General features: G+C 19.4%; 3 protein-coding genes across 7 annotated transcripts; 2 read left to right on the top strand and 1 right to left on the bottom strand.

Moving 5' to 3' along the window:
• The first annotated feature begins 3,179 nt into the window (after positions 1–3,179).
• On the top strand, positions 3,180–7,198 carry LOC724983 (retinal homeobox protein Rx1). Of its 2 annotated transcripts, none has more exons than XM_006560612.3 (4): positions 3,180–3,410; positions 5,391–5,525; positions 5,868–6,181; positions 6,874–7,198. In XM_006560612.3, exons 1-4 carry the CDS (start codon positions 3,327–3,329, stop codon positions 7,142–7,144), a joined length of 804 nt encoding a protein of 267 aa, XP_006560675.1. In that variant the 5' UTR covers positions 3,180–3,326; the 3' UTR covers positions 7,145–7,198. The 2 variants fall into 2 exon arrangements, with proteins under 2 accessions (XP_006560675.1, XP_001120883.2); XM_001120883.5 differs by having other exon boundaries at positions 3,180–3,404.
• Positions 7,199–10,014: 2,816 nt separating this feature from the next.
• Positions 10,015–11,401, bottom strand: LOC551605 (calcium and integrin-binding protein 1). 2 transcript variants are annotated; one of them, XM_623996.5, is made up of 5 exons: positions 11,244–11,401; positions 11,152–11,186; positions 10,571–10,818; positions 10,288–10,486; positions 10,015–10,209 (listed from the first exon to the last, which is right to left on the bottom strand). In XM_623996.5, the coding sequence occupies exons 1-5, from the start codon at positions 11,292–11,294 to the stop codon at positions 10,188–10,190; spliced, it is 555 nt and encodes a 184-aa protein (XP_623999.1). In that variant the 5' UTR covers positions 11,295–11,401; the 3' UTR covers positions 10,015–10,187. The 2 variants fall into 2 exon arrangements, with proteins under 2 accessions (XP_623999.1, XP_006560676.1); XM_006560613.3 differs by having other exon boundaries at positions 10,018–10,206.
• Positions 11,402–11,937: 536 nt separating this feature from the next.
• Positions 11,938–26,111, top strand: LOC551515 (protein real-time). Of its 3 annotated transcripts, none has more exons than XM_006560615.3 (17): positions 11,938–12,041; positions 12,122–12,219; positions 16,278–16,427; positions 16,703–16,834; positions 17,062–17,190; positions 17,275–17,378; positions 17,515–17,591; positions 17,722–18,024; positions 18,423–18,511; positions 18,584–18,721; positions 18,951–19,071; positions 22,864–22,988; positions 23,192–23,260; positions 24,732–24,978; positions 25,103–25,209; positions 25,721–25,863; positions 25,936–26,111. In XM_006560615.3, the coding sequence occupies exons 2-17, from the start codon at positions 12,157–12,159 to the stop codon at positions 26,003–26,005; spliced, it is 2,067 nt and encodes a 688-aa protein (XP_006560678.1). In that variant the 5' UTR covers positions 11,938–12,041; positions 12,122–12,156; the 3' UTR covers positions 26,006–26,111. The 3 variants fall into 3 exon arrangements, with proteins under 3 accessions (XP_006560678.1, XP_006560679.1, XP_623913.2); XM_006560616.3 differs by having other exon boundaries at positions 25,115–25,209; positions 25,936–26,099; XM_623910.6 differs by lacking the exon at positions 23,192–23,260.
• The last annotated feature ends 1,887 nt before the right edge of the window (positions 26,112–27,998 follow it).

A 27,998-nucleotide genomic window follows, 5' to 3' on the forward strand; every position in this document is an offset into this window, starting at 1 on the left:
GTTGATTAAAATAACCTCGTCAGTGTAGTCGTTCTGTTGTACAACTAGTCGGGGGATGATGAGTAATCGTCTGGCTTAGGAAATCGTCATGACAAGGGCATCGGACAAAACGAGGGGTGGAAAGGAGTAGAGCTGCAGGTGACCCGTTCAACAACGTTAGATGTGAATTGGATAAATTGTAATAATTTAAATTTTATTATTTTAATTATTAAATAAAAAATTATTAAAAATTATATGTATAATTAATCAATGTCACAGCAAGAAATATAAAATAAAAGAATTTTAATATATAACGAAAAAAATAATATGAATTTAAAGAAATTTTATAAATAAATACAAATAAACTTGAAATACCTTATAAATTAATGAATGTATAATTTAATCGAAGTAAAATTTATTATATATATATGATATAATCCTAATATTATCATAATTCTTTTATTATATTTTTATTTTCATTAATATCATATTTTCATAATATCAATTTTTATTCTTTATATACAATTAATATATGTGTTAAAATATAATTAAACGAAATAAATAGACGATTATATTTCTCCATAATAGTTATGGAGAGAAGGGTGCATTAATAAAAGCTAATTGGTTGTATCATAGGGGCGGTTCTGGGCGTTAACATTCTATCCAATAAATGAACTTGAAGACACCCTTTTTGCTTGACAACCTGTTACTAATTTTCTTACTATTGAATATATATATATTTAATGTACATATATGTAGATAATTCTTGCACATAACATAAATATAATATCTATAATTTATACGTATAATTATAATTATTTTCGAAATTAAATGTTAATTATAATTATCAAGGAATTAAATATAGAGAGCTAAAAATATATTATTTAATGTATATAGCTACAATACAATTAATATACATAAATTTGTTGTATATGCGAAAAATAATAGACAAATGATAAATAAATGTATTGAAAGCGATACGCATTCCATTACATTTTCATCAAATATATTATTCCTTGAAATTACAAAAGATAAAAAAAAAATAAAAAAGCAGATCAAAAAGAAAATAATAAATATATATGATAATTTTTGATAATTTTGATAATTTTTTTACAATCTTCCATTCATATTTATTTACATTAATTATTTACATTAATGTTATTCCATTGATATATGAATACAATGATTATTATACATTTATTCATTTTTCTATAAATAAGTTTATAATTATAGTTTGTAAGAAATAAAAAAAATATTCAATTATATAATTTATTTAATTTTAATCTATATTTTACATTTACAAGAAAGACGTGTATATATATATATATTAAAGTAAATTTATTAATAAAGTGTAATTATAATGAAATTAATATGAAAACATTTCGCTAGTATATTTGGATCATTAAAATGGCGAGAATATAAAGAGAAGAGTCGGGGGTAAGAGAGAGTGAGGCGGGAGAGAAAAAGAGAGAGAAAGAGAAAGAGAGAGAGAAAGAGAGAGCGTCGTCCAGAAAGAAAGACTCGGCGGACAATCACAGAGAAAATCAGATGGAAAGGGAAAAAGAGAAATACAGCGTAGCGAACAGAAAGGCTCCGTACAGGAGGCGAGCATAGAACGCCAACGAGAGAAAAAGCGAGAGCAAGAGAGAACTGTACTCAGTGCATGCAATCTTTTTAATTATGAAAACACGGCTTTGTGTTTCATTTTGTTTTGTCGTCAGGGGCGCTATTCTATTCGGGCCCTTCTCCTTCCTCATCCGGCTGGTTCTTCCTTTTTTTTTTTCTTTTTTTTTTTTTTTTTTATATTATAACGCGCGCGCACCGCCGAAGTCAGGAGAGGGTGTGCAGGGCCGGGATAGGGTTCAGGAGAGGGGCAGAGATAGGGCAGGGTGAGATTGCTTTAGTAATGAATTACATGGCTTCGGGGTATGTGCCTGTCTGATGCGCTACACGAATATCGAGCATCACTTTCTGGCTTTCGCTTAGGCTCCTATCGTTAAACTTGCGCATCTTCTTCCTCCGTATCTCTTCTTTTTCTTACGTTCCTTCTTCTTCTGTTTATATTCTTCTTTTACCTCTTTTTTCTTTTCACCCGGTTTTCCATGGTCATCTCTTACTTCCTCATTTTCATTTACTTCCATTTTTTATTTTTTCTTATTTTTTTGCTCTGTTTTATATATTTTCTTTTTTTTTACAGAACACTAATACTTTAAAATTATTTCATTGTTTATATAATAAATATACATGCAATTTAATATCATATTGAACACACAATAAATGAAAATATATTACATAAATATAATAATATTTTAATCTATATTTTTAATATTGATAAAAAAAATAAATATTGTTTACTTTTTAAATTCTCTTTCTCATTATTTTATTCATTTCTTATTTTTTATGATGTATTATAATATATCAGATATTTCTAAGAATCACCATGATGTCGAATGATAGTATATATTTGATATTAATGATTTCATTAAATTATTATAAATTTTTAATTTGTTAATTATTTACTTTACAAAATAGAAAATGAATTGTATTTAAAAATGCCATTAAATTATTATTAATTAATCTATATAAAATAAAGTAAATTTTACTTCTCTAAGTAATAACTTTTAATTTTTATATGATAATTTTTAATTTTATATAAATAAATCTATAACAATTATATACATTTATTAATTATGCTTTATGTTATATTTATTAAATTTCACTTTAATCTATTCGTTTATATGTTTTATATTTGTTGATTTATTTTTTATTTATTTAGTTTTGCTTAATATTGTGAATGTCAATAATTTATAATTATATCAAATCAATCAAAGTAAAATATCAAGAAGTTAGAATTTAATCAAATATTATAATAAAATGTTGAATAGATATTAAATTTTGAAAAAATGGCTAACTAAGAAGTAGAATGAAACGCGAAACGAAATAAACGAAGAAAAGTTTTGAGAACATAAATTCCAAAAAGTGAAAGAAAATCTTGAAAGAACCAAAAATCAGGTATCGTCCTTCTTTGAAGGAAAAATTCTGCGCGGTACGATTTAGTGAATTTTCCACAAGAGGGGTGTGTACTTATCTCCATGGAAGTGGTACCGCCCCTAAAACAGACGGACCAATCCCGTGATATAAACCAACCCCCGTTCCGCACGTAACTCGGAGCTTGATCGAGGGTGAACTCTCGAAAGGAGACTTCAGTTTCCTCGGTGTCGTCTATCGAGAACGATAAAGCGACTCTCTTGCAGTGAGATTCCAGATTAAAAAAAAAAAAAATAAAAATAAAAAAAATCACAGAACTATATCCTTATTAGTTTTATCAAACAACTGATTACAACAGGATGGCAGGCCCGTACTTATCACCACTGGGCCCCCAGGCTGATTTACTTACCGAATATATGTTTGGAAGACGTCGTCAGGTCAGTGTACGTTTCTTTTTTGGTTCTGTTTACTTTTTTTCTTATATTTTCACATATTTATGCTATATATTATTGAAAATAATCAAGACATATTCGATATTCTCTTGTTTTTCCTCTCAAAATCCTATTTTTTCTTGTATAGTTTTATAATTTATAATCTTGTTAATAACTTTTGATATAATATGTTTCTATTTATAAACAAATATTTCCTTTTATTATATATTTAATTAAATTAATTATTAATTCATTTTCTTTAAAATTGTATTTGGTTTGTTTGTTTTGGCGGTAATCTATATGTTCTATACTCCAATATTATGTAATATAAAATTTGTAATTTTCTGTAAGATCTTTTTAAGCTTTACATACGAAAATTATTTATTATTTTCAGAAACAATTAATTAATAATTAATAATTACTATTAAAAAATTTATAAAATATATAAAAATATTTTTATTTATTCGCAATAAAATAATATATAAAATTATTTCATAAATAATTTATTAGAAAAAAAAATATTATATTATAAAATGAAATAAAAATAAAAAAAAATTATTTTTTTAATAACTATTCAAAGATATTTATAAATGATATAAATGTTTTACAAAATATATTTTTTTTATTTTTCATTTTTCTCGATATATTATGAATTATAAAAATAACTCAAATTAAAATTTAATGTAATGCATAACTATCGCGAAATTATACAAATATGTATTTATAAAACAAATTTTGCATATATAAGTTATAAGAAAAATTTCTTAAGAAAATCTTAGAGTTAATAAAAATATCGTAAGTCGTTATTTATTTCTTCTAATTTTATTTCTTTTATTAATTTAAATAATGCATATTAATTATATTTTTAAAATTACTTAATAAGATGTGTTTCTTTAATGAACAAAATTCGTAAATCAATTGGATATTTTTTATTAATTCATTATGTTTCTTATTTCAACTATTACTTTTTTGTCAATATTTTAATTATTTCTTTTTTAAATTTTACATATTTTTCATATGTTTTTTTTCTTGTTTATTGAATTTTTAAAATATCCATCATTTTCATTAATCACTGAGCATGCACTCACAAATTAGAAAGCATGTTTGTAAAATATTATTTTAATATATGTAATATATATAAAATATTATAGCACTGTAAATATTGAACACTCTTATATTACTCAATTTGTAATTTTAATACAAATGTATATTCCATAAAGATTTAGAAATGCACATAGAATTTTCTTATTTATATTATATTTTATATTTCTATGATTTTATAAAATTTCATGAATTATTATATAAATAGTTATTATTTATTAGCAATATTTTTGTAATATTTTCTATATTTTTATTTTGCTTATAAACTGAAATTTAAATATATATTATTTAATTATTTATTTTTATATTTAATTTTATTTATCTCTAAAAAAGAAAATATTTACTAATTAAAATTTTTACTTTTTAAAAAACTATAAATTTATTAAATAATTAAAAAAATTTTTTTAATTTTTATATTAAATAATTTTCTTAATTTCTTTTTTAAAAGATTAATTTAAGAGAAAGAGAGATTATATAACACTATAGAGAATTATAGAGAATTAAAATACGATTAATTTGTATTAGATAATTATATTTCAATTATATAGTATTATTTTTAATATAATATATTATATTATTTTTAATACAATAACAAAAATTATATCGTTACATATTTTTTTAAATATTTTCTTCGGCTGTGAAAATAAAAGAAACAAATAAAAGAATGAAACAATAATATAAAATCAGTAAAAATAAAAGTATAAATAAATAGTATAGTTATGGTTTTTCTATAAGTATTTAATTCAGTTTCTTAACTTTCATATGATGTAAATAATAATATTATTGCATATTTCATTTTCCATCAAAATTGTTATAAATTAAAAAACATAAAATATAATAATATTTACTGGTTGGTATGGTTATTAATTATTCTTAATCATGTCTGAATAGAGACGCAATCGGACAACCTTCACTCCACAACAGCTTCAAGAATTGGAATCACTTTTCCAGAAAACCCACTATCCAGATGTTTTCTTAAGAGAAGAAGTCGCTCTTAGAATTTCGCTCTCAGAGGCTCGTGTTCAGGTTAAAAAAAATATTTTTTTGTTATTCTATTTTTTTCTTTGATATCAAATTAATAGAATAATTTCTTAAGAAGTTAATCTCTTTTATGTGTATTCTTATCTTTTTAATCTTAGTTCCTATTTGGAATAATCTATATTGTCTATCAAATGTAAATGTTAATTCATAAATGTTTACTTTTATTTTAAAAAAGTTTAATAAATATTTATATTAAATACATAATATTTATTATAATATATAATATTTACATTTCATAAACATTTCATAAATTAATTAATAATATTTAATATATAAATGTATATATTTTATCGTGATAAAGATAAAAAAAATTATTTGTTGTTTTAGGTTTGGTTTCAGAATCGGCGAGCAAAGTGGCGAAAACAAGCCCGATTGCAATTATTACAAGATGCATGGAGAATGAGATGTTTGGGATTAGGAAGTGCGGCACCTCTTCTTTTGAGGCCGCCACCCACAACCTCTTTGGAACGACCTGATGCTGCGACACCACCACCACCACCACCACCACCTCCACCGCCTCCACCACCTTCTGCTTCTGTTACCAATGGACCATCTTTGACGGCAACCAATGCTGACAAAATATCCGATACTTCAACTTTATCCGTTTGCAGAGATTATAGAATTCTTCCACCTCCTCACGGGTAACAAAATAATTTTTTTTCATCCTTTAAATATATCGATATTATATATATAATTGTATTTATTATTTAATCTATAATATCATATTATTGATATATTATATTATATCATATTATATCATTTATCGATATTTATAAATTATTAGATACTTAACAGTACATCTTAAAATATGAATAAATGAATATTATGATTGTAACTAACATTAATGTACATATTGTATATAATATTAATACTGAAAAATTTGAAAAATTTATTAAAAAAATAATTTTTATTCATATACATATATTAAACAAATATTTAAATGTTTAATAATGATATTAAAAAGTGACAATAGATTAAAAGTTAATGATATATCATCTTAGTTAGTTTTCTTTTTTTTTATTTTAATTTTGAATATCTAAAAAAATATCAACGCGATAAAGAATTAAGAAAAAGAAGAATTAAAATAAACAATTGATTTTGATAACTTTTTAGATAACAATATCCTTTTATCAATGTTATATATATAATAAATTTGAATTCTGTCAATTAATAATTGATATAACTTTAAAAAAAAAATGTCAAAACAAAAAGATCTTTATTTTTCTTCTTTTTCTATGACATTCTGTATTTTATTTCTATGTTATAGTTTTCTGTTATATTTATTTCTTCTTGAAATTGTTCTTATATAAAAAAAATAATAATTATGTTTCAGATATTCTTTGACATGTGAAAAATCGCCGGAGAGAATGAAATGTGGTTGTGGTTCTCCACCAAGAATATGCGGTAGTCCAATAGAAAGAGATATTAATTTAAGTGTTAGAGATAGGCCGCAGGAGGCTGAAATGGATCTCACTGTGAAAGGTCCACCTCGACACACATCGATTGCCACTTTATTTCATCAAATACCCCAACAAGAACTCAGTCCTTCGCAAAATATCGATGAACCTTTGGACGTTACACTTAATGCTAACAAAAATAATTAATTAATTGTTTTTGTTATTTCAAGTATATATAATTATATATAATTCAGTTTCATACTTATGGGCTCGTTCATTATTTTTTCGGTTTTTCATTCAAAAAATGATTAAGTGCAATACACCAATTAGAGTTTAAGAAAACTTTATTCCAAAGATATACACCGCAAAAATTTCACACACAAATAAAAATACTATTTATAATTTTATTAAAATATGTAGGTGATTAGGTTGGAATTTAATGTTTCTCTATTGATAAACTTTATATTTATAAATTATTATTTCACAAAAATATATCTTCGAAACTGAAATCAATACTGAGAATCTACAAAATATTTTAATCTCAGTAAAAATTAGATTTGCATTATTTTTATTATCTTTTTCTATATGCTCTTCTTGCTCAATATTTTAAAAAATTATAGAATAACTTATTATTTATTTTGCATTATGTAATTTTTATTATCTCTTATTGAGATAAATAAATATAGTTTATTTTTCCTTCCATTATCCATCTGTAATTAGAAATGTAAATATATGATTTTTACATTATCTTTAACAAATTATATTTATTAATACAAATGATAACTATTATATAGAATGTATTATTTATTTTAATAATATATTAATAATATATTTTTTTTCAAAATTGTAAAAATTAATAATTTTTATAAAAATCATATGATTTTGGAAACATATGATAATCAAAAAGATTTTTTTTTCTATAAATACAGGTATTTAGAAAATATTGATATAGATTTTATTTTTTAATTGTTACGATCTAGTCATAATTTTATTTTGTTATTTATTAATAAAATTTATTAATAAATATTATTAAAATAAATTTCGTATTCATTTATATTTTATTGTTAAGAATATAAATGTTTTTAATATGTTTCAAAGTAATAAATGCAAACTAAAATCATGTAATAAATAAAAGAAGCATTTTTTTAAAATTTTAAATATAAAATAATTACGTTTAAACTAGTGTTAAATATATTACTTTATACGATTTTTTTTGTTCATATATGTATTAAATTTTTTAATTGTTATATTAATTGTATTGCCAATAAAAGATTAATATAATAATAATGATAAAACGATAATTGTACACAGGGGATTAAAATTTTACTAATCTCACATGTTACTTACTTCATAAGTAAGTACTATGATTCAATAACTAAAAGCAATTTCATTGTGACAATACTTATTAAAAAAAAATTTCTATGTTATTAATAATCATATTATAAATTATGTTATTTAAGCGAAATTTAAAAAATCGAAAAATGATAATATTTAATCTTTCAAACAAATCCATAAATAAAATAAATATACGTTATAAATTATATTTCATAATTATGAATAATTCAGATACAAATTATTCAAAAAAATATAAATACTCTTTATGTAATCGAAAGTATTAAATTCATTTTACAAAAACATGATAATTTAGATTTGCACAACCTAAATAAAAAAATGTCATTAACCTCAAAAATCTATAGCTTCTTTATATTTAAGAAAACATAATATATCATTACAATTTTAAGTTTTTAAATAAATTGAAAATTAATTTGTTCTTTTTTTAATGAAAATAAAATTGTATTATACACAAATAATCACCGATATGTATATACTGTAACATTTGAAAAATTGCATCAATTTGAATTATTCCATTGTTTTTGTGTATTTTTTATTTATTTAAAAATATTTGTATATATATTATACTATTTTATAATATATTGTATACTATTTTTATAATATTATTTAAATCATCAACAATCATTTTATAATTTTATTGAATTCATAATCAACAAATAAGTCACAATTATTAAAGTAAAATAAAAATAAATAATAAAAGACATATATATAAAATATATTTGTTATATTCGATTATTTACAAAATAAAAATTCTAATAAAATAATGTTTATTTATAAATAATAAATTAAATTAAATTAAATCAAATTTCAAGTCCATTTTTTGTCATTCTTTCTATAAATTTATAACTTTCAATATATGAATGATATAAACTTTTTGTGATTAAAATATTTTATTGGAATGAAAATGATTCGATATCTAGATAGATATCGATACTTTTCATTAATTCGATTTATAACTTATATCGAAAACAAAAATCGATATTTTCAGGAAATGTGTTAATTTATACTTAACAATGATTGGAATTAAAATTAAATTTCAATATAGAATTATAAATGAGTAAAAAAAACTTTTTCAATTCTGCTAGTATAATATCCTAATTCTTTGCACAAATCATAATTTTTTTCAAACTATTATTTGTTGAGTAATTATAAATATTATTCTATAATTAATTTCATATTGCACTTCTATATAAGTAGCGATCGACCTAATTTATTAATATATATTTTTAATATAAATTAATAAAAAATCAATAAAAATCAATAAATAAATATTAATTTTCCTTTCTATATAAATTTATATATTTTTTAAAAATTGGTATGTGTATAATAAATAAACATCAATTAAATAATAGGATAAATATCTTAATATTTTATATGTAAAAAAAAACATTATTATATATAATTATGTATTATATAAGATATAATTATAAGATATATATATTGTATAATTATAGAGAGATATAATTATATAAATTAATTAAATTTAATAATATTATAAATATTTATACAATTCGATATAATAATTTTATATATGTGTAAATATTTTAATCTATATAACATTTGCATCAAAATATTAAAGAAATTTAATTATTTAATTTATTTAATTTAATTTAATTTAAAGTCAATGAACGTTTTAATAAATTATTATATTATATATTATTAATTGTATATGGCAGTTTAGTTTAAAAAAATTCTATAACTATATTCTTTTAGAAAACAAGAAAGTTATTTTTAATATAGTAGGCCTTTAGAAAATATTGGCACACTTTAAATTCATAAGATTGTGTTTTTTTTACACTAAATATTATTAGGCTTATTGAGTATATTGAAATACTTCAATAATATAATGTTCAGTCTTATATTGTTCTTTTACTACTTTTTACTAATATTCTATATTTCATAAACGTATGCAGAAGCTTCTGAAAACAAATATGAATATTAAATACCATATTCAATGTGTAACTTAATAAATTCATATTATAAATGATTATATTTACTTTGAAAAATCACTACTTTTTTCTATTATATGTTCAAATTCTGCAAAGCTAAGTGCACCATCATCATCTAAATCTGCTTCATCAAGTATATATTGAAGAACTTGTTGCATATCTGTTTCATTTAATCTTTGTGGAGTAGTAAGTCTATCTACTACTTGTCTTAAATCTCCAATACCAAGCATATCATCTCCATCAAAATCTACATATAATTTGTTATAACTTAATTAATATATAAAAATAAAATTTATAGAGATATAAAAGAAAAATAAGATATAAATATTACCAAATATTCTAAATGCATGTTCTGCTTTGACAGCTTTTGGAGCTGCGTCACTAAAAACAGACATCATGTCTAAAAAGTCTTCAAAGGTACAATCTCCATCTTGGCTTGAACTAAAAACTTTACAAATTCTATCTCCAAAAGGATTTACTCTTAATTCAGGATATTGTAAGATTTTAGACATTGGAAGTTTTGCATTTCTATTATGACCAACCTTCTCTGGAGCAAGTGCTTTAAACTTTTGATGTGCACTGTCATACATAATAAAAAATTTTAAACATCAATTAGTAATTTTTTATAAATAATTTAATTAAAATATAAAAATACAAAAATAATATATAAAAGTATAAAAATTATTTTTGATTTTTGATATAAAATAATTTTATAAAAAAAATTAATATTACTACAATAAAATCTTATTAATATTATTAATATTACAACTTGAATAAATAAATTTTTTTTTATTTTGAAATTTAAGTACTTTAAAATTTAAAGTTTATTATATCTTTAATTTATTGATATAATTATTAAGATATTATTAAGATATATTATAAATATATTATAAATGATGTAAATATACTTACTGCAAAACTTCTTTTTTCGTAAAATATGTCAAATCCTAAAATATAAAATATAAATAAAATTTACGAATTATTCAATTATTAAATAATAGTACCTGATAATCTTGCAATTCATCTTCAGAAAACTGACTTTTACCTACTCCCATTTTTTAAAAAATTTGAAAATTAAATTTATTATTGTATACACAGTTTTCATACATGAGATGTCTATTTTTTTAAACCTTCTGGTATTTCCATTCTATATATTATAGTCGTCTAGCATCTGATCGATAAATACCTTTCATCTAAAAAGATTTTTATCTACTAGATAATGAAAGATAATGTCAATAATAATTTTTTTTAAATTATAAATTAATAATATAATAATATATAAAATAATAATTAATAAATTTTATAAACTTTAGTAATATAAATATATTATAAAGTAAAAATTATAAAGTAAATTTTTTTAGATATCACTGAAAACTAATATTTAATTATATTAAACAAATGTATACTTTTTTATATTAAATCTTTTAAACAATAAATAGTTATAAATATATAATTTGTTTTAAAATTATTTGAATATTTAAATGTTATCTATTTTAATCAATGTAATCTTTCTGATTGGTTCCAGTCTAGGGATACATGATTTGTGTTCATTGGTTATACTGTAATCTATATTTGTGCCATTTACCAAAAACTATTTTTATGATATTTATGTTATTTTGTTTCTGTGTTGTATAGTATATAATGAAATATTAATTACATCAAGTTTTTATTTATAAGTTGCATAATTTATAATTCATATTGAAATATTTTTTAATAATTATAAAGTGAAAAGATATTAATATTAAATGAAATAAAAGGTTAAAAATTGGCTTATTATAACCTATAAAATTTATTTTTTCTCGGTCAGTTAATGTATTTAATTACTATTTAATTAAATTAATCATTATAATAGTCCTATTTATTTTTATTTATATTTTTACAGTTTTTATTAGTGATCAATTTATAAGAAGACGTGATATGGTTCAACAATATCAATCGCCTGTTCGGGTGTATAAGCATCCTTTTCCACTCGTGATGATGGTGCGTTTGTTATATATTTTTTATTTTAGTAGTAATGTATTTGATATATTTATTATTTTACCTTAATATTATAGATATATAAATTATTTGTGTTATTTTATATTGTTTTTTATCAAATCATTGTATTATGTTTAGTATATAATATGTATATATTATGTACGTAACTTATAGATTAAATACTAAATTACGTACAATATGTAAATTAATAAAATGAATTCATTATTAGTTAATTTTGAATTTGAAAACAAATGGATATATTTGTTTTGATATTAATAATTCAAATTTTATATATTAAAATATAATTTTAATATTATGTATTGTGCAAAGCTAAAAAGAAGGAATTAAAAGGAATATAGATTAATTAAATATCAACATATTTTATATAATCACAAAGATAATATTAATAATAATAATAATAATAACTTTTGACAAAAAATTTCATATTTATAAATATTATATAATTTTCTAATATAATAATAACAATAAATAAGAGAACAAATTATATATATTTTTTTTTCCTATTCCAGTCTTCTTTTCTGCTGTGCATAATATATATATATATATAATTAAAATAATAATGATATTAAAAAGATAGATTATTTACACTTTATTCTATATTTTTACTATTATATTCTATATTTATCACTTTTATTAAATTTTTTATTATTTATATTTAAAATAGTCACAAGTAACTTGTTCTTTTTTTGAAATCAATAGCACAGCCAAATTTTTTAATACAAAAAAAATTAATTTTATTTTATTTAAATATTTATAATAATATTTTAAATTTATATTGAGCAATGCATAATTTTTTTATTCCTAATATAATTTACACATTATATTTAACACCAATGCATCTTGCTATTTAATTATACACCTAAGATTATAATATTAATTAGGAATATTCACTTTGCAATTATTACAATAATTTTACTTTAAAAAAAAGATCCTGTTCATTATATATTATGTTTTATAAGTTCTATCTTTTTCTTTTTTTTGTTTTATGTACTGAAATATTTATTTCTAATGATATTAATATTTTATATAGAAGAAATAGAAAAGACATAAGCCAAATACTAGAGATAGAAATTTATAATGATTATAAGTGATAAAATAAATTAAAACTGATTGCAAATAATAATTTTTATATATAATAATATTTCATACAATTTATTAGTAAATTTTTTTTCACGTGTATAAAACTTTATACATATTTGTATAAAAAAATAATATTAATCCCAGAATGACTCTCTAAGATTGCTAATGATTTCATAAAATATTAAACAATATATATTATACAATGAAAAATATTGTTCATTCAATAATATTTTTAATACATTTGAAAAAATAAACATTTGAAAATATAAAAAAGTTGCTTACAGATAAACAGTTTAAAATAAAATATAACATTTTCATAAGATTTCAATAAAATTTTACACTATATTTTTCCACAAAAGGAATTTATTATATTACATAAGGTTTTGATTTTGGCAATTATATTAGGTTCAAATCCATATTCGCTTTTGTGAATTCGCTTTGGTGGACTTAATCACTGGTGATCTTATTCACATTGAAAATATAATGATGTAGATTGATATTATAAAAAATGTAAGAATAGGACAAGCATAAAATAAAATTTTAATCATTCGATGTTAAAGATAATGATTGATGGAAAAATCGGATGCTAGCTATGTCTGTTGAGTCTTTGGATTCTTAACGAATATTAGCAGAATATTTTTATAATTTATACAAAATTCATTTTTTTTTTTGCATTCTCTATGATATTTTTTAATATTCATCATATTTTTTGTTTTTCGGTTTATCATCTTTGGACATATTCATATTTATATTTCATACAAAAGGCGAAACCATACATAACCTCATCTTTATAACTTAATGAATAACAATTTTAATTTATTAATGAGATTTTTACATATTTTTTAGATTTATATATATATGTACAATATATTTTTCAGAATATATTTTGATATATTTTGATATATTTTTTTTCTTAGATGATAATCCTTCGGATAATAATTTCATGAGAATCATCCGAACAGATTTGACTCATTTTATTTTAAAAATATTCATAATATAATTTTTAATAATTTTATAATTTTTTTTAATAAGTTTTTCTTTAAATTTTTTATTAGATTTAAATTTAATTCTATACAGATCAATATAAAAATTGAAATTATAAACATATATGCTTTAGATTCGAATTTGAATTAGAATTTATTATAATATCATTAGAATATCAATATCATATCATTTTATTCTCGAAATGCAACATATTCTTTCTTATTCTTGATAGATAAGATTTTAAAATTGTTTTATTTATTATATCGCACTGTTTCATAAAATCACTGTTGTATTTAAATATTTCTTTAACATTTATGCTAACATTTAAAACTTGCATCTTTTCTGTATTATATATATTATCTAATGATATGTAATTTATTTGCTTTTTATTAAATATTTACTATATAAATAATTAAATCTATTTCTATAAAAAAAATATTAGAAATTATAAAAAATAAAGATAATAATAAATATTATTAACTTTATTTATATAAAAATGAATTCTATGTATTAATTTTTTGCAAAATTAACGTGTATATCTTATAGTTTTATTGTGACTAATCATAAATGCTTTTATATTTATATATATTTATATATTGAATATTTATATATATATATTATATTTATATATTTATATATTGAACAATTTTCTACATTAAACAATAATATTACATACATGAAGAATACGATAATGTAAATTTATATGATTTTTATATAATGTCTTATAATATTGTTATGAAAATATATTGTTGTGTTTTTTACAATCTTAGTTAGATTTAATTGTTTAAATCATATATTTATTTGTTATTTTGAAAAATAATTCATTTAAGGATTCAATTTATAAATCATATCATCAAAATATCACGTTTTTTATAATATCATAAATCTTTGCTCCGCTTTTACGATTTTTTATCGATATGTACGATTTCAGATTTTGAACTTTATGTTATAAAAATTGCAATAGAATACGGAATATTAAATTTCATTGTATCATTCGCTTTCATTGATTCTCACTCTCATCACCAATTCAGATTCAAGAAAGCAGAAGGCAAATAACAGCAGACAATTCCTGAAGTATCTTCCTTAATTGTCATGATGCGAGCTTGCAAACTGCTACAACTAAGTTAAACACCAGCGAGCAATGGATACATCTCAGTAAGCAAATCAGAATATGAAATTGTCAAAATCATTGCATGATAAAGATTTGAAAATAGTTATAGAATTACTTTTATAAGAAAATATAAAATTATTTTTTAGTGGACAGTACTTCATTTATTAAAATTAGTATTAATAATAATATCATATATTATATTAAATTTATATTTATATATGTATGAAAGTACAAAATATATTGGTCATAATAGATAGATTATAAATATGAAAAACAATTTATTAAAGTATTTTTATGTAAAAAATTTTTTTTCTAAAGTAGTAAATTTGAATCTCTCTCTCTCTCTCTCTCTCTCTCTCTCTCTCTCTCTCTCTCTCTTTCTCTCTCTCGCTTTCTCTTCTCTCTTTCTCTTCTTTCTTCTCTTATGTCTATAACTACCAATGAAAATTAAAAAATATAAAGGAAATAATGAAAATACGCACATGTACATATATATAAATCTATCTCACATGTACAAAATAATAAATTAATAATTTTGAATATTCTTATAAGAATAATAATAAATAGAATAAAAATATTTAAATAAATTATTAAATATCAATTTCAATTTGATATGTTGAAAATATAAATATCTTATATAAAAAAACATTACAATAAAATGCATTGCTATTTGACTGAAGAAAGAGCAAGTTAAAACTTATTTTTATCAATAAACTCTTGTTAATTTATGTTATGTTATATGTTAAGATTTTATTTTATAATATAATTTTTACGTTTTCTATTTTACGATTTTTGCATGTACTGTTAATATTAATTTATAAAAGCTTTTACATTTAATTCTTATAAATCTTTATTTTGTTCATAGGCATATGAGCGCAGATTTCCTACCTGTCCGCAAATTCCTGTTTTTGTTGGTTGTGAAATAGTTTCTGATGAAGAAAGTAAAAATGGTTCTATTAGAATAACGGAACGGCGGTGTAAATTAAATGTTGAAGCTCCATATATTTTAAAAAAAGTATGTATATGTAAAAGTGGTTAATTGATATTAAAAATTAAAAAAAAAAATTTTTTAACTCAATATGATTCTAGAATATATTATTTTAAGATAAATTCAATGATCTAATATATGATAATATTCAAATTTTGTAATTCAAAAATCTAGATTTGTTTAGCAATATAATAAATTATTTCATATCAATTATTATTAAAATATGATAATATTATAATATTTAAATTATATAATTAATATATTCTACTACAATATTTTACATACTTTTTTTTTTATTTCAGATCATTGGTGTAGATTTTGTCTATTTTATTCAAAAAAATGTTTTAGATAGGCGAAATAGCATTCTAGAAATAGAAGCATATAATGAAAGTTTTTCGTCTAGAGTAACAGTTATCGAAAAGTGCAGGTATTTTGTAAGTATTTAAATTAATTTATTAATTGTGATTTTATTTATTATGTAAAATTTATAAACAAATATAATTGATATAATTAATTTAATCAAATAATTTTTAATATTTTATAAATAAAATATTTTATATATATATATTTTTTAAATAAAATTTATATTATTATATAAAATTAATTTAATGTAAATTATAAAAATGAATGTTGAAAAAAAATTAATTTGATATGATTACAGGTTCATCCTGAAAATTCAGAATGGACATGTTTTGAACAAACTGCAAGTCTAGATATTAAAAATTTTTTTGGATTTGAAAACTCAATGGAAAAATTAGCAATGAAACAATATGCTCAAAATATTGCCAAGGTGTTATATTTGATAATGTTTTTTTTAAATAATATTTTCTATTCTAATGAAATATATGAATGTTATATAATGAATATTGTTTAGGGTAAAGAGATAATTGAATATTTTATAAATCAATTGAAGGAGGAAGGTATTATATATGTAGCTCCATGGAAGGATCCAAATGAGATGGCTGAAAAGGATGAAGGGTAAGTTTAAAATTCTAAAAAATATGTTTATATTTTTAAGCACTTTTCAAAAATTTTCTATTTTTTATATAAAAAAATTAATTATATAAATATCTGTATAATAATAAATGATATATTTATTTATTTCTTTTTTTAGGAATATTGTAAAAAACCAAGAATCTCTTAATCAAGAAGAAACTTACTCTTATACAGACAATAAATTACAAAATAGAGGTATATTATATTTTTTATTATTTTATATGGAATTTTTAAAAAATTATTGAGTTAAAAATAAATAAAAATAAAAATAGGAAAACTTATATTGAAGTTGTTAAAACCCTTAATAAAAAAAATATAATTTTAGAAATGCAGTTATCTTCAGATTATATAGAAAGATATTTAGGAAAACTTGATATGATGCAAGAAAGCAAACTTATTCAATTACGACAAGGCATAAAAGAATTGCGAGGAAGTTCAGTACCAGGAGATGCAACACTTTTGAGATTTTTAAGAGCAACTGAATTTTCAATTGAAAAAGCAAAGGAAATGTTAACACAGACATTACATTGGAGAAAAAAGCACCAAATAGATAAACTACTTGAAGAATACGAAGTACCACAAGTTGTAAAAGATTATTTTCCTGGTGGTTGGCATTATTTTGATAAAGGTATTTTTAATTTTTATTGTTTATAATCATTAGTAAATTCTTTGTCTATAATATAAAAAAATACATATATTTCTTAATTATTATAAAATAAAATATGCACTAAAAATCAAGGCATTAAATATATCAATGATTTATATATAGATATTGTATGTGAAACTTAAATTTTTTTATATGCAATAAATATTTTTTGATTGTTTCTTTATGCTGTATAAAAATTATAATTATATCTATTTTATAAACTTGTTAAAAATAATATTTTTTAAGAGAAATTTTTTTAATTATTCATATCATATTTTCTATTATATTTATTTGTTAAAGTTTTATTATATTATTAAATCTTATCAGGACAAATATAATAATTTAATAATAATAAAATAATAAAATTTATCAATTTATAGATGGCCAACCTTTATATATCTTAAGAATGGGGCAAATGGACGTAAAAGGATTATTGAAATCTATTGGAGAAGATGATTTATTGATGCTGGTAAATCTTATTTCTATGATAAAATTATATATTATATTATATAGTTTCTTATAATATTCACAATTATTATAGGTATTACATATTTGTGAAGAAGGATTAGTTCTAATGGAAGAAGCAACTGCTGTTTCTGGTCATCCAGTTTCTCAATGGTGTTTACTTATAGATCTTGAAGGTCTAAATATGCGCCACTTATGGAGACCTGGTATAAAGGTACATAAAATTTATTTAATATAACTTATAATATATTTTTTGTTTAATAAGTATATAATAATAATAATAATAATAATAATAATAATAATAATAATATACATTATTACTTACATACTTAGATTTTATTTTTTTTCATATTATTCTCATTTAATATAATATCCACATAGCAAATTGAAATCGAAAAATAAATAATTTCTTTTCAAATTATTATTTTTCTATTTTATTTTAGGCTTTATTACGCATTATTGAAATCGTTGAAATAAATTATCCAGAAACAATGGGAAGAGTTTTAATTATGCGAGCACCTAGATGTTTCCCTATATTGTGGACGCTGATAAGCACGTTTATAAGTGAGTAAATAATCAAATTTTATAAAATCATATTATTATTACATATTAATTTCGATATGGATTAATCAACAAGAATCGAATGAAATTGTTAATTTTATTGATAACAGGTACTAATTTTTTAATTTTTAAATTAATTCTATTAATTTTATTAATTTTTAAATTATTATTTTTAGATAATTTTATAGATTAATATAATTTTTTTATTTAATATTAATCCTATTAAATAATTAATAGAATAAATATATGCATCAATGTCTTTCATTTGTTTATTTTTATGATTGTTATATGGACAAGGAAAAAAAAAGTTGCTAATCGATCTTGGATAGCTTTTAATGATTAGAACAATTGCCTGGCAAACAGAAGATTTATTTGATTTGATTCAGATAATTTAATCGATTGGCTTTTTTTTCTCTTATTATATTCTCTAAAAATATTTATTAACATACTCTACATTTTCTTTTATATTATATTATATTAATAATTTATATGTTTACATGATGATGAGTTTTTGAAGCTATGTGAATTTATAAATATTTTATTATATATAATATAATTTTTATGGCAATTCAAATTTACACTTTACGAAATTTATTTTTTTTTATATGATCCCACAAATGTTCGATGGAATTTGAGTTTAAATTTTATAGAAACTATTTCAATATGTTATATTATTTTCAGAAAATTTTATTTTATTTTAATTATTCATTTTTATGCTTGGAATCATTATTTTATTTGAAGACATATCCATCGTATTTTTGTGCAATAAAAAGATTATTCTGTAATATTTTAATATATATATATATAAAACTATTTTAATGATTACTTTTAGGTCTTCTTTTGAAAATCTTTCTTTTGCTATTTTTTTTTAAAAAATGTTGTCATTTATTATTCTAAATTTTAAATTTTTATTTATTACATTTATAAATATAATATAATTATTAATTAATATAATTTATAATATAATAAATTTTGAAAACTCAATTTTTAAATAACAATATTTTATCGAATAATTTCATTAACGATTTTAATTTCAGACTTATATAATATAAAATTTGTTTGTCATATTTTTTTCAAAGTAAAATGAATATTTAAATGAATATTTAACTAATTTTTTTCTACTTTCACAATAAAAATTTATGCAAAAATATATGCAAAAAGTTTAATTTCATTTTATAATTATTTTTTATTTTATTTTTAAGACAGAAAAGGGATGATAATTAAAAAATTACTGCTATTTTTTAATTAATTGAAAATTATAGTAATTTAAAATTGTTTTCAATAATGAAAACAATTCTTCATATTATTCAAAATGTTTGGATACATTCATCAAAATAGAGAAAAAAACAAGAAAAACGATATTAGATAAATAAAAGAAAAAAAAAAGATCAAATTGAAGAAAAAAAACGAAGTACAGAATATTTATAGATTCTCTTTTAGCATCTTTAATCTCCATATTCAATTTATATATAATTTTAAAAATAATAAAATGATGAAATACACTGAAGCGTAAGTATTTGTAAATTTTCTAATCTTAAAAAGAAATGAAGAAATGAAGAAATATTGAATGACATAGCGGGCAAACAATGTATATGTATCGATATATAAAAAATTAATTTGATAATTTACATATAAAAACTCATTATTTTAGTTTTTCAATTTTTATTAAGAAGCATGGAGAAACAATTTTATAATTTTAAATGACATAGCGGGCAAACAGTGCATGTATATCGATATAGAAAAAATTAATACATTTGAAAACTGATTATTTTAAACCATTTTTCCAATCTATGTTAAGAAATGGAAAATTAATAAACATTTCTATTAAATCATATTTGTATAAAAGAATTGATATGAATTATATTTGAATTTCTAATGATACAATATAAATTTATAATTACTTTATAATATATAATACAATATTTGATCGTATTTTAAAATATTAATTCTTAGCTCATTTATATATTTTCATATAAATTTTATAAATAAAAGTATTTATAGAAATAGCAGAAAAAATTAAAAGATCAATTTTTACATTTAATTTTATGAATAAAAAATGAATTTTGACATACAAAATTTTATATACTTATTTTAATCCATATATTATTTATTAACTAATTTTTAATTTTATCAATTAGCTAATTTTGTTCTTATTTATGACTTAAACTTCGAATTATTTCATATATATTTTCTCTATTAATTATTCATTAAAAATAACTGTAATCATATCTGAATATTTGATAGTCATTTTCCGTGATTGAATATCTAATAATAAAAAAAATCTTTTTGCTGTCTTTATTATTAAAGATAATATTTATCGAAATGAAAAGTATTAATTTAAAAATTTATTATAAAAATTACAAATAAATAAATAAAATAATTTCTTGATTTTTGAAATATATTCTTATTTTCAAAAATAGTCAATCTTTAAAGGAATGTTTATAAATTTTTTTATTATAAGTAAAATCTATTCCTATTGTTTTTAGCAAATGGCTGCCAATATTTTTCAATTTTTTTTTTTTGATATATTATTAAATTTATCTGCAAAATTAATATATTTAAAATTTCAATAAACGTTATTTTTAACGAATTTTTAAGAGGCATAATTCAAGAAATTATTTATTTTTGATACAATTATAGAAATAACTTTTATTACATTCGATGTCATTATTTTTGTATTCATTTCATTCAAAATAATTTTCCATAATTATTAAATGATATTTTCCTCAAAATATTTAATAAAATAATAACAAAATTATAACTGCTGATTTTAACTGCTTTTTTTATTAGAAAAAAAGTAAATAAAAATAATTTTGTATAAAATTTACTTAATACATGATGTAATCATATCGATTTTCTTATTGCATTATTATTATTCAAAATTCATGACTTTAATATAAAATATAATATAAAATATAAATTACAAATCAACTATCAAATATATATTGAATTATAATAAATTGATTAAATAATGATTTTAAATATATTTATATTTCATTATAATTATAATTTGTATAAAAGGTATTTTACATACCTATGTTTATTATTCAACGTCTGAAACAAGAAGAAAGAAAGAAAAGAGGTTTCGATCCTTAATATATCGCAAATATAAAAAAAAACATAACTAGTACTATTTTCTAATCATAGATGTCATGATTATACTATTAATGAGTATACTATTAATTTTCCAATAATACTAATATAAAACTTATATACAAATAATTCGATATTAAAATAAATCAATTTTCTTATAAATATTAAATTAATTAATAATTCAATAATAAAAATAAAAAAAACATTACATTTCAATAAATCTTTAAAACAATTTTAATGAAATTATACAGAATTATAGATAATATATAATAAATTTTTTAAAATTTTAATTTTTTATGCTTATAATTAAAAATAATATTTGATTTACAATATTTGTTTTTAATTTATTTATTTTTAAGAAATAAATATATATATATACATATATATATACACATTTATATATTGTGTTGTATATGTTTAAAGTATTTAATCATAAGCTTTAAATTTATATAATAAACAAAAAGATAAAAAAAGATAAAAAAAATCTAAATATAAGCTGATTTTGACAAAGTAATGTTGATAAAAAAATAGAATTGCTTTAGAAAAATAAATTTTTTAATGTTACTAAGTTATTTACATTTCATTATTTTTTAACAGATTAACTCGAACATTTTTAATAATATTGCAATAATGAAAATAATATTTTATTATACGTATTAATTTTTATATATAAAAGTATTTTAATATTTTTAAATTTCACAGATGAAAATACAAGAAAAAAGTTTATATTTTACTGTGGCACCAATTATCAAGAACAAGGTCCAGGCAATTTAAGTGATTATATTGATCCTGAATTTATGCCAGATTTTCTTGGAGGATCGTCTGAGGTAAGAATGAATAATTATAATTTATTGATTTTTGATTTAGATATAAAATGTAATGTTAACATTAATAAAACGTATCTTCCTCTCAGATATGAACGTGTATGTTTTCATTTACATGCGGTAAAAAGTAATATAAAAATTAGTACTTCCAGTGATTAACATTTTTTAGTATTAAATTTTATACTTAATGTATTTTAATATGGTAGGACAATGTGTGCGAGATATATGGTATGGTACCTCGAAGATATTATATATTCAACGCAACTGCTAATAACGTAAGGATTTTTATATCTTTGATTTATTTGTTGGAAATTGTAGTTATATTTTGTTGTTGTTTTATGTTTCATTATTATCTTTTTTTTTATGAAATATTTGCACCTATTGAAAATATATTTTAATTTAATAATTAATTGATTTAATAATTAACAAAAAAAAGAGGAAATATACATGTAAGATGTTATCTAATTGATGCACGAAAATACTAAATTCTAGGTATCATGTTAATTTAAAATATAATTAAATATAAATTAAATATATAAATTTTTTTTTTTTTAAATATATGAATTTCACATAAATCATATATAAAAAAATAAAATATTAGAAATTATAATTAAATTTTTGAATAAATAATTTTCAAAACAATTGATGAAAAAAAAATAACAAATTAATAATCATTAAGATATAAGGTGAGAATTGATAATTAATGTAATTAAGTGTTAATGTTATAATAATAAATAATATACTATGCTATAATATGGTATAGTAAATAGATATATATAGAATAGCTAAACATTTAATTGGCACTTTTATTAAGTGAGATAGATTATAACTTTTTTTTTATATTTTTCAAAATTAATATTATTTTTCATTTTTTGAAAAAAAAGTTGCATCATCTTTCGCAATATTTTATCTAGAATTGTATAAATTGTTATCAAAAAATATAAATATAATAAACAAAACAAAGATGAATATATAAAATATAAAATACTTTTTTACATATATATATTTCTAAAAATTTATGAAATAAATGTTCATTTTGTAGGGAAAAATTGATATCACATAAACTTTTATACAATAAAAATTGAATAATTGACAATGTATGTAAATAAATTATTAAGAGATTCTCCTTGATACCATAAAATGATATATTTATTGTTAGATAAAATATAAAAAAAATTCCGTATTCTGGTTTATATTAAATTTCAATTTCACTATTCTATAAATATTCTATAAATACTTAATTTGGATGTTGACTTTTTAGCAATTGTCAATTTAAATATGTGATGCGAGAATTAGTAATAATATCTTTATAGTTCATACATGTTTATAAATTATGTACTTACATATATATTAATACAAAAATGTCACATCATATTTCCAATTTGTTTCCTTATGCTATTCCTTTTTATATACGAAATCACTATGGACTTAAAGACGATGCCTAATTTCATGGGCATTCCCGTTGAAATTGAAGAAAAAGAAGAAAAATTATTAATTATTATATTTAAAGGGATTAAATTAAAAAAAAAAGTTGAAATACCTGGTATTTGCTTCACTGAATTCAATGGGGATTCCCTTTTAGGGATGGAAATGATATCTATGCATACGTATTTGCGTGAAAAGTTCGAAATATGTAATAAATAAATACTGTATGCATTATTTATTATGTTATCCTTTATAAAAGATTATAAGATATATCATAAGATAAATAGAACTATATTTAATATTTATTTCTATTTATATTAGACTTACATCACCGAAGGAGGAATTGTTCCGAAACATCTATATAAAATGGAATTAGAACCTACATCTACTCAAGAAGAACATAATCTGTATCATTCGATTAGTTTAAGCCGTGGACAAATTCATCGTATAATAATTCGTTCAAATGATCCAGGATCAGTTTTAACATGGGATTTTGATGTAATGCGCCATAATATCATATTTACCGTACTTTATCAAGGTCATGATGATACAATTAATCGTTCTTTAGGTACATATATATCAATAAAATGTAAAATAATTTTAAATTTAAAAAATTGTTAATGCCCAAATTAAAATTTAATTTTACCAATTATTTGTAATAATTATATAAATGATCAATATAATTTTTTCAGAAACTGTTACAGATGAAGATGCAGAACTATTAGAAACAAAAGAAATCAAAGGTCATTTCATTAAAGTTGAACCTAGTATTATTTGTCATGATGGTGAAAGTATTCAAGTAAGTATAAAAAAAAATTTAAATAAAAAGTATAATTAAAATACATAATAATTTATATAAAATTTCCTATTATTGATTCCTTATTATACATAATATAGTATAAATATGCAATATGTTGTATAAAATATTGTTTATTTATATTATAATCATACATATAATAGAATTGAATGATATTCGAACTCCAAAATGAAAAATAAGTCATTTTCGAAATTATTTTCTTCCTTTTATAGGATAATTTATTAATTTATAATAAAAATAATAATATATTATAGAAAAAAAAATAAAATGTATATATAATGTAAATTTTTTAACATTCAATTATAACATTCAATTATAAATGTTAAAAAATTTAAGCAGTAATTTTTCAAATCAAAATAAGAAATCAAAAATAAAAAATTTTTAATTTTGCTAATACATTTTTTTTTAAACAATTTTAAAGATTCTATAAGGAATTTACTTACAATATAATTACATTATAATAATTATGTAATACTTATTTATTTTTATACAGGGTTCTCACATAATGCAAGAAGCAGGTATATATATATTACAATGGCATAATCAAGATGATCCAGGAGAATTTCTTCCATCCATTAGTAGCCATAAAGCACAACTTATGTACTTCTATGAGACATTATCTTCAACTCATTATAGGTATTTTTTTAATTCTTAATTTTTATGTAATTACTATATCATAAATATAATTATATAATTTAATATTTTTAGGGGTTCTATGATGAGTTTGCAATCTGCTATAAGTATAAAATCAGAAGCAACTTCATTCTTGTCCAGATGACGTGTAAAAGATATTTCATAGAGAATTTATCAATGTTTAAAATTCTGAAACATTGAGAATAGTGATTTAATTTTAATAAATTTATTAATTTGTTTTTGAATTTCTTCCATTATAATAATGTTTTAATTTTTGAATCTCTAGTTTATAACAATATTTTAAACATATTTCTATCAAATTGTAATCATTAATTAGAATGCACGAAATTTTAATTCTAAAAAATATATATAACAATTTGAATATATATTACAATTTAGATTTTAAATTGGAAATTAATGTAGTATAAGTGTTAATATTTTCTTATATTTATTTCAATATATTTTTATTTAAATTATATGAAGATTTTATATTCTATATAGTTTTTTTTACTTTATATATTTTATATATATATTTTTTTAAATTATGTGCAGATTTATTAATTAATTTATTATTGTTTGATTTTATATCTTTTTATACTTTATAAAGAAATATTCAAATGTAACAGTTGATAATGATTATCAAGCACTAATCAATTATTAATATCAAAAATGGATTTGTAGTAAATAATAATTTGAAATCAGATTCAGTATAATAAAATATTAATTAAATAGAACTTTGTTTATTATATTATTTATATTCATATTTACAAAATTTACAATAAATAATTGATTTGAATTTGATGTCAATTTGTATAAAAAATAAATATAATTTTGAACATATATTAAAATAGATATATTCTGTTTATATATATTTTATTTACCTTGTTGCTGAGTTAAATTTTTTTTTTTGTTTAAATTTAAATTTAATTTAAATTATTGCTGAGCAATGCTTCAAAATACTTACATATACTTATATATATATATTATATTTTTGTGAAATCATTATTTTACATAAACATTGTAAAATGAAAAATATAATAACTGTATTTTTTATATTAAAAATTTAAACATATTGTAATTTTAAAAAATGATAAAAGTATATTTAATCGATATCTTTGTTTAATTATACTTCATTTATGACCATACGTTGAAAACAAATATAAACAAGAATAACAAATATTAAAAGAACAGAGATTGAGTAAAAATATTAAAATGAACGTCTTTAGCATGTCAAATGAAACATAAAGAAAGGACAGAAAATAATGAGAGAAGGACAGAGATAATATAAGAATTGATTGCAAATGTCATCTCTTAAGTATCAAAGATATTTCTTCAAAAATAGTAGGTAAAGTAGAATAAGAATTGAAAATCAGCGCCATTTTTGAATATTTTCTGACATTCAAAAAATGGCACTAATATTGCATTCTTATTATTTCTATTCTTCTCTTATTATTTATTCTTTTTATTTATATGTTTCATTTGCAGTATTCTGATAAAAATGGCGCTGATTTCCGAATTTATAATATCTCTGACTTTTTCCATTATTTTTCTAATTTATACTTGCTTTGTAAAATTTATATGTTTCAGAGAATAATATGAATATTAAATAAAATGTTTTATTTTAATATTTTATTGAATTTTTATTAAATTTTCGATATTTTGTTGTTTATATTGCATAAATAATAACATTTATAATTGTATAAACTACATTAACAATATCTATAAATAAATTTAGCTTTATATATAATAGTATTATATTAAATATTATTCTATGACAAGATCTTATATGTTGATATTTATATTTATTATATTATATTTATTATATTAATAAAAAATAATTCATGAATAATTTATGCATTATTAATTTATACATAATTCAATTTTCGTAAGAATCAAAAGATTTGTATAATAAAATTCAATATATTTCGTTTATAATATATATTTCATATATATTTCATATTTATATAGCGAAATAATATATATATATTATCTTAGAAGATTCTCATATTATTGTTTACATGTGTATAATGTTTTCATAATGTTTCCATAATTCAGAAAATATTGCTTAATATATGTTTTGAAAAGTTATATTTTCAAAATTTATATATATAATTTACATAAATAAATTAAGAATTTAT

The sequence above is a fragment of the Apis mellifera genome, linkage group LG4 (genome assembly GCF_003254395.2).
Source record: "Apis mellifera strain DH4 linkage group LG4, Amel_HAv3.1, whole genome shotgun sequence".
In the NCBI taxonomy this organism is placed as follows: domain Eukaryota; kingdom Metazoa; phylum Arthropoda; class Insecta; order Hymenoptera; family Apidae; genus Apis; species Apis mellifera.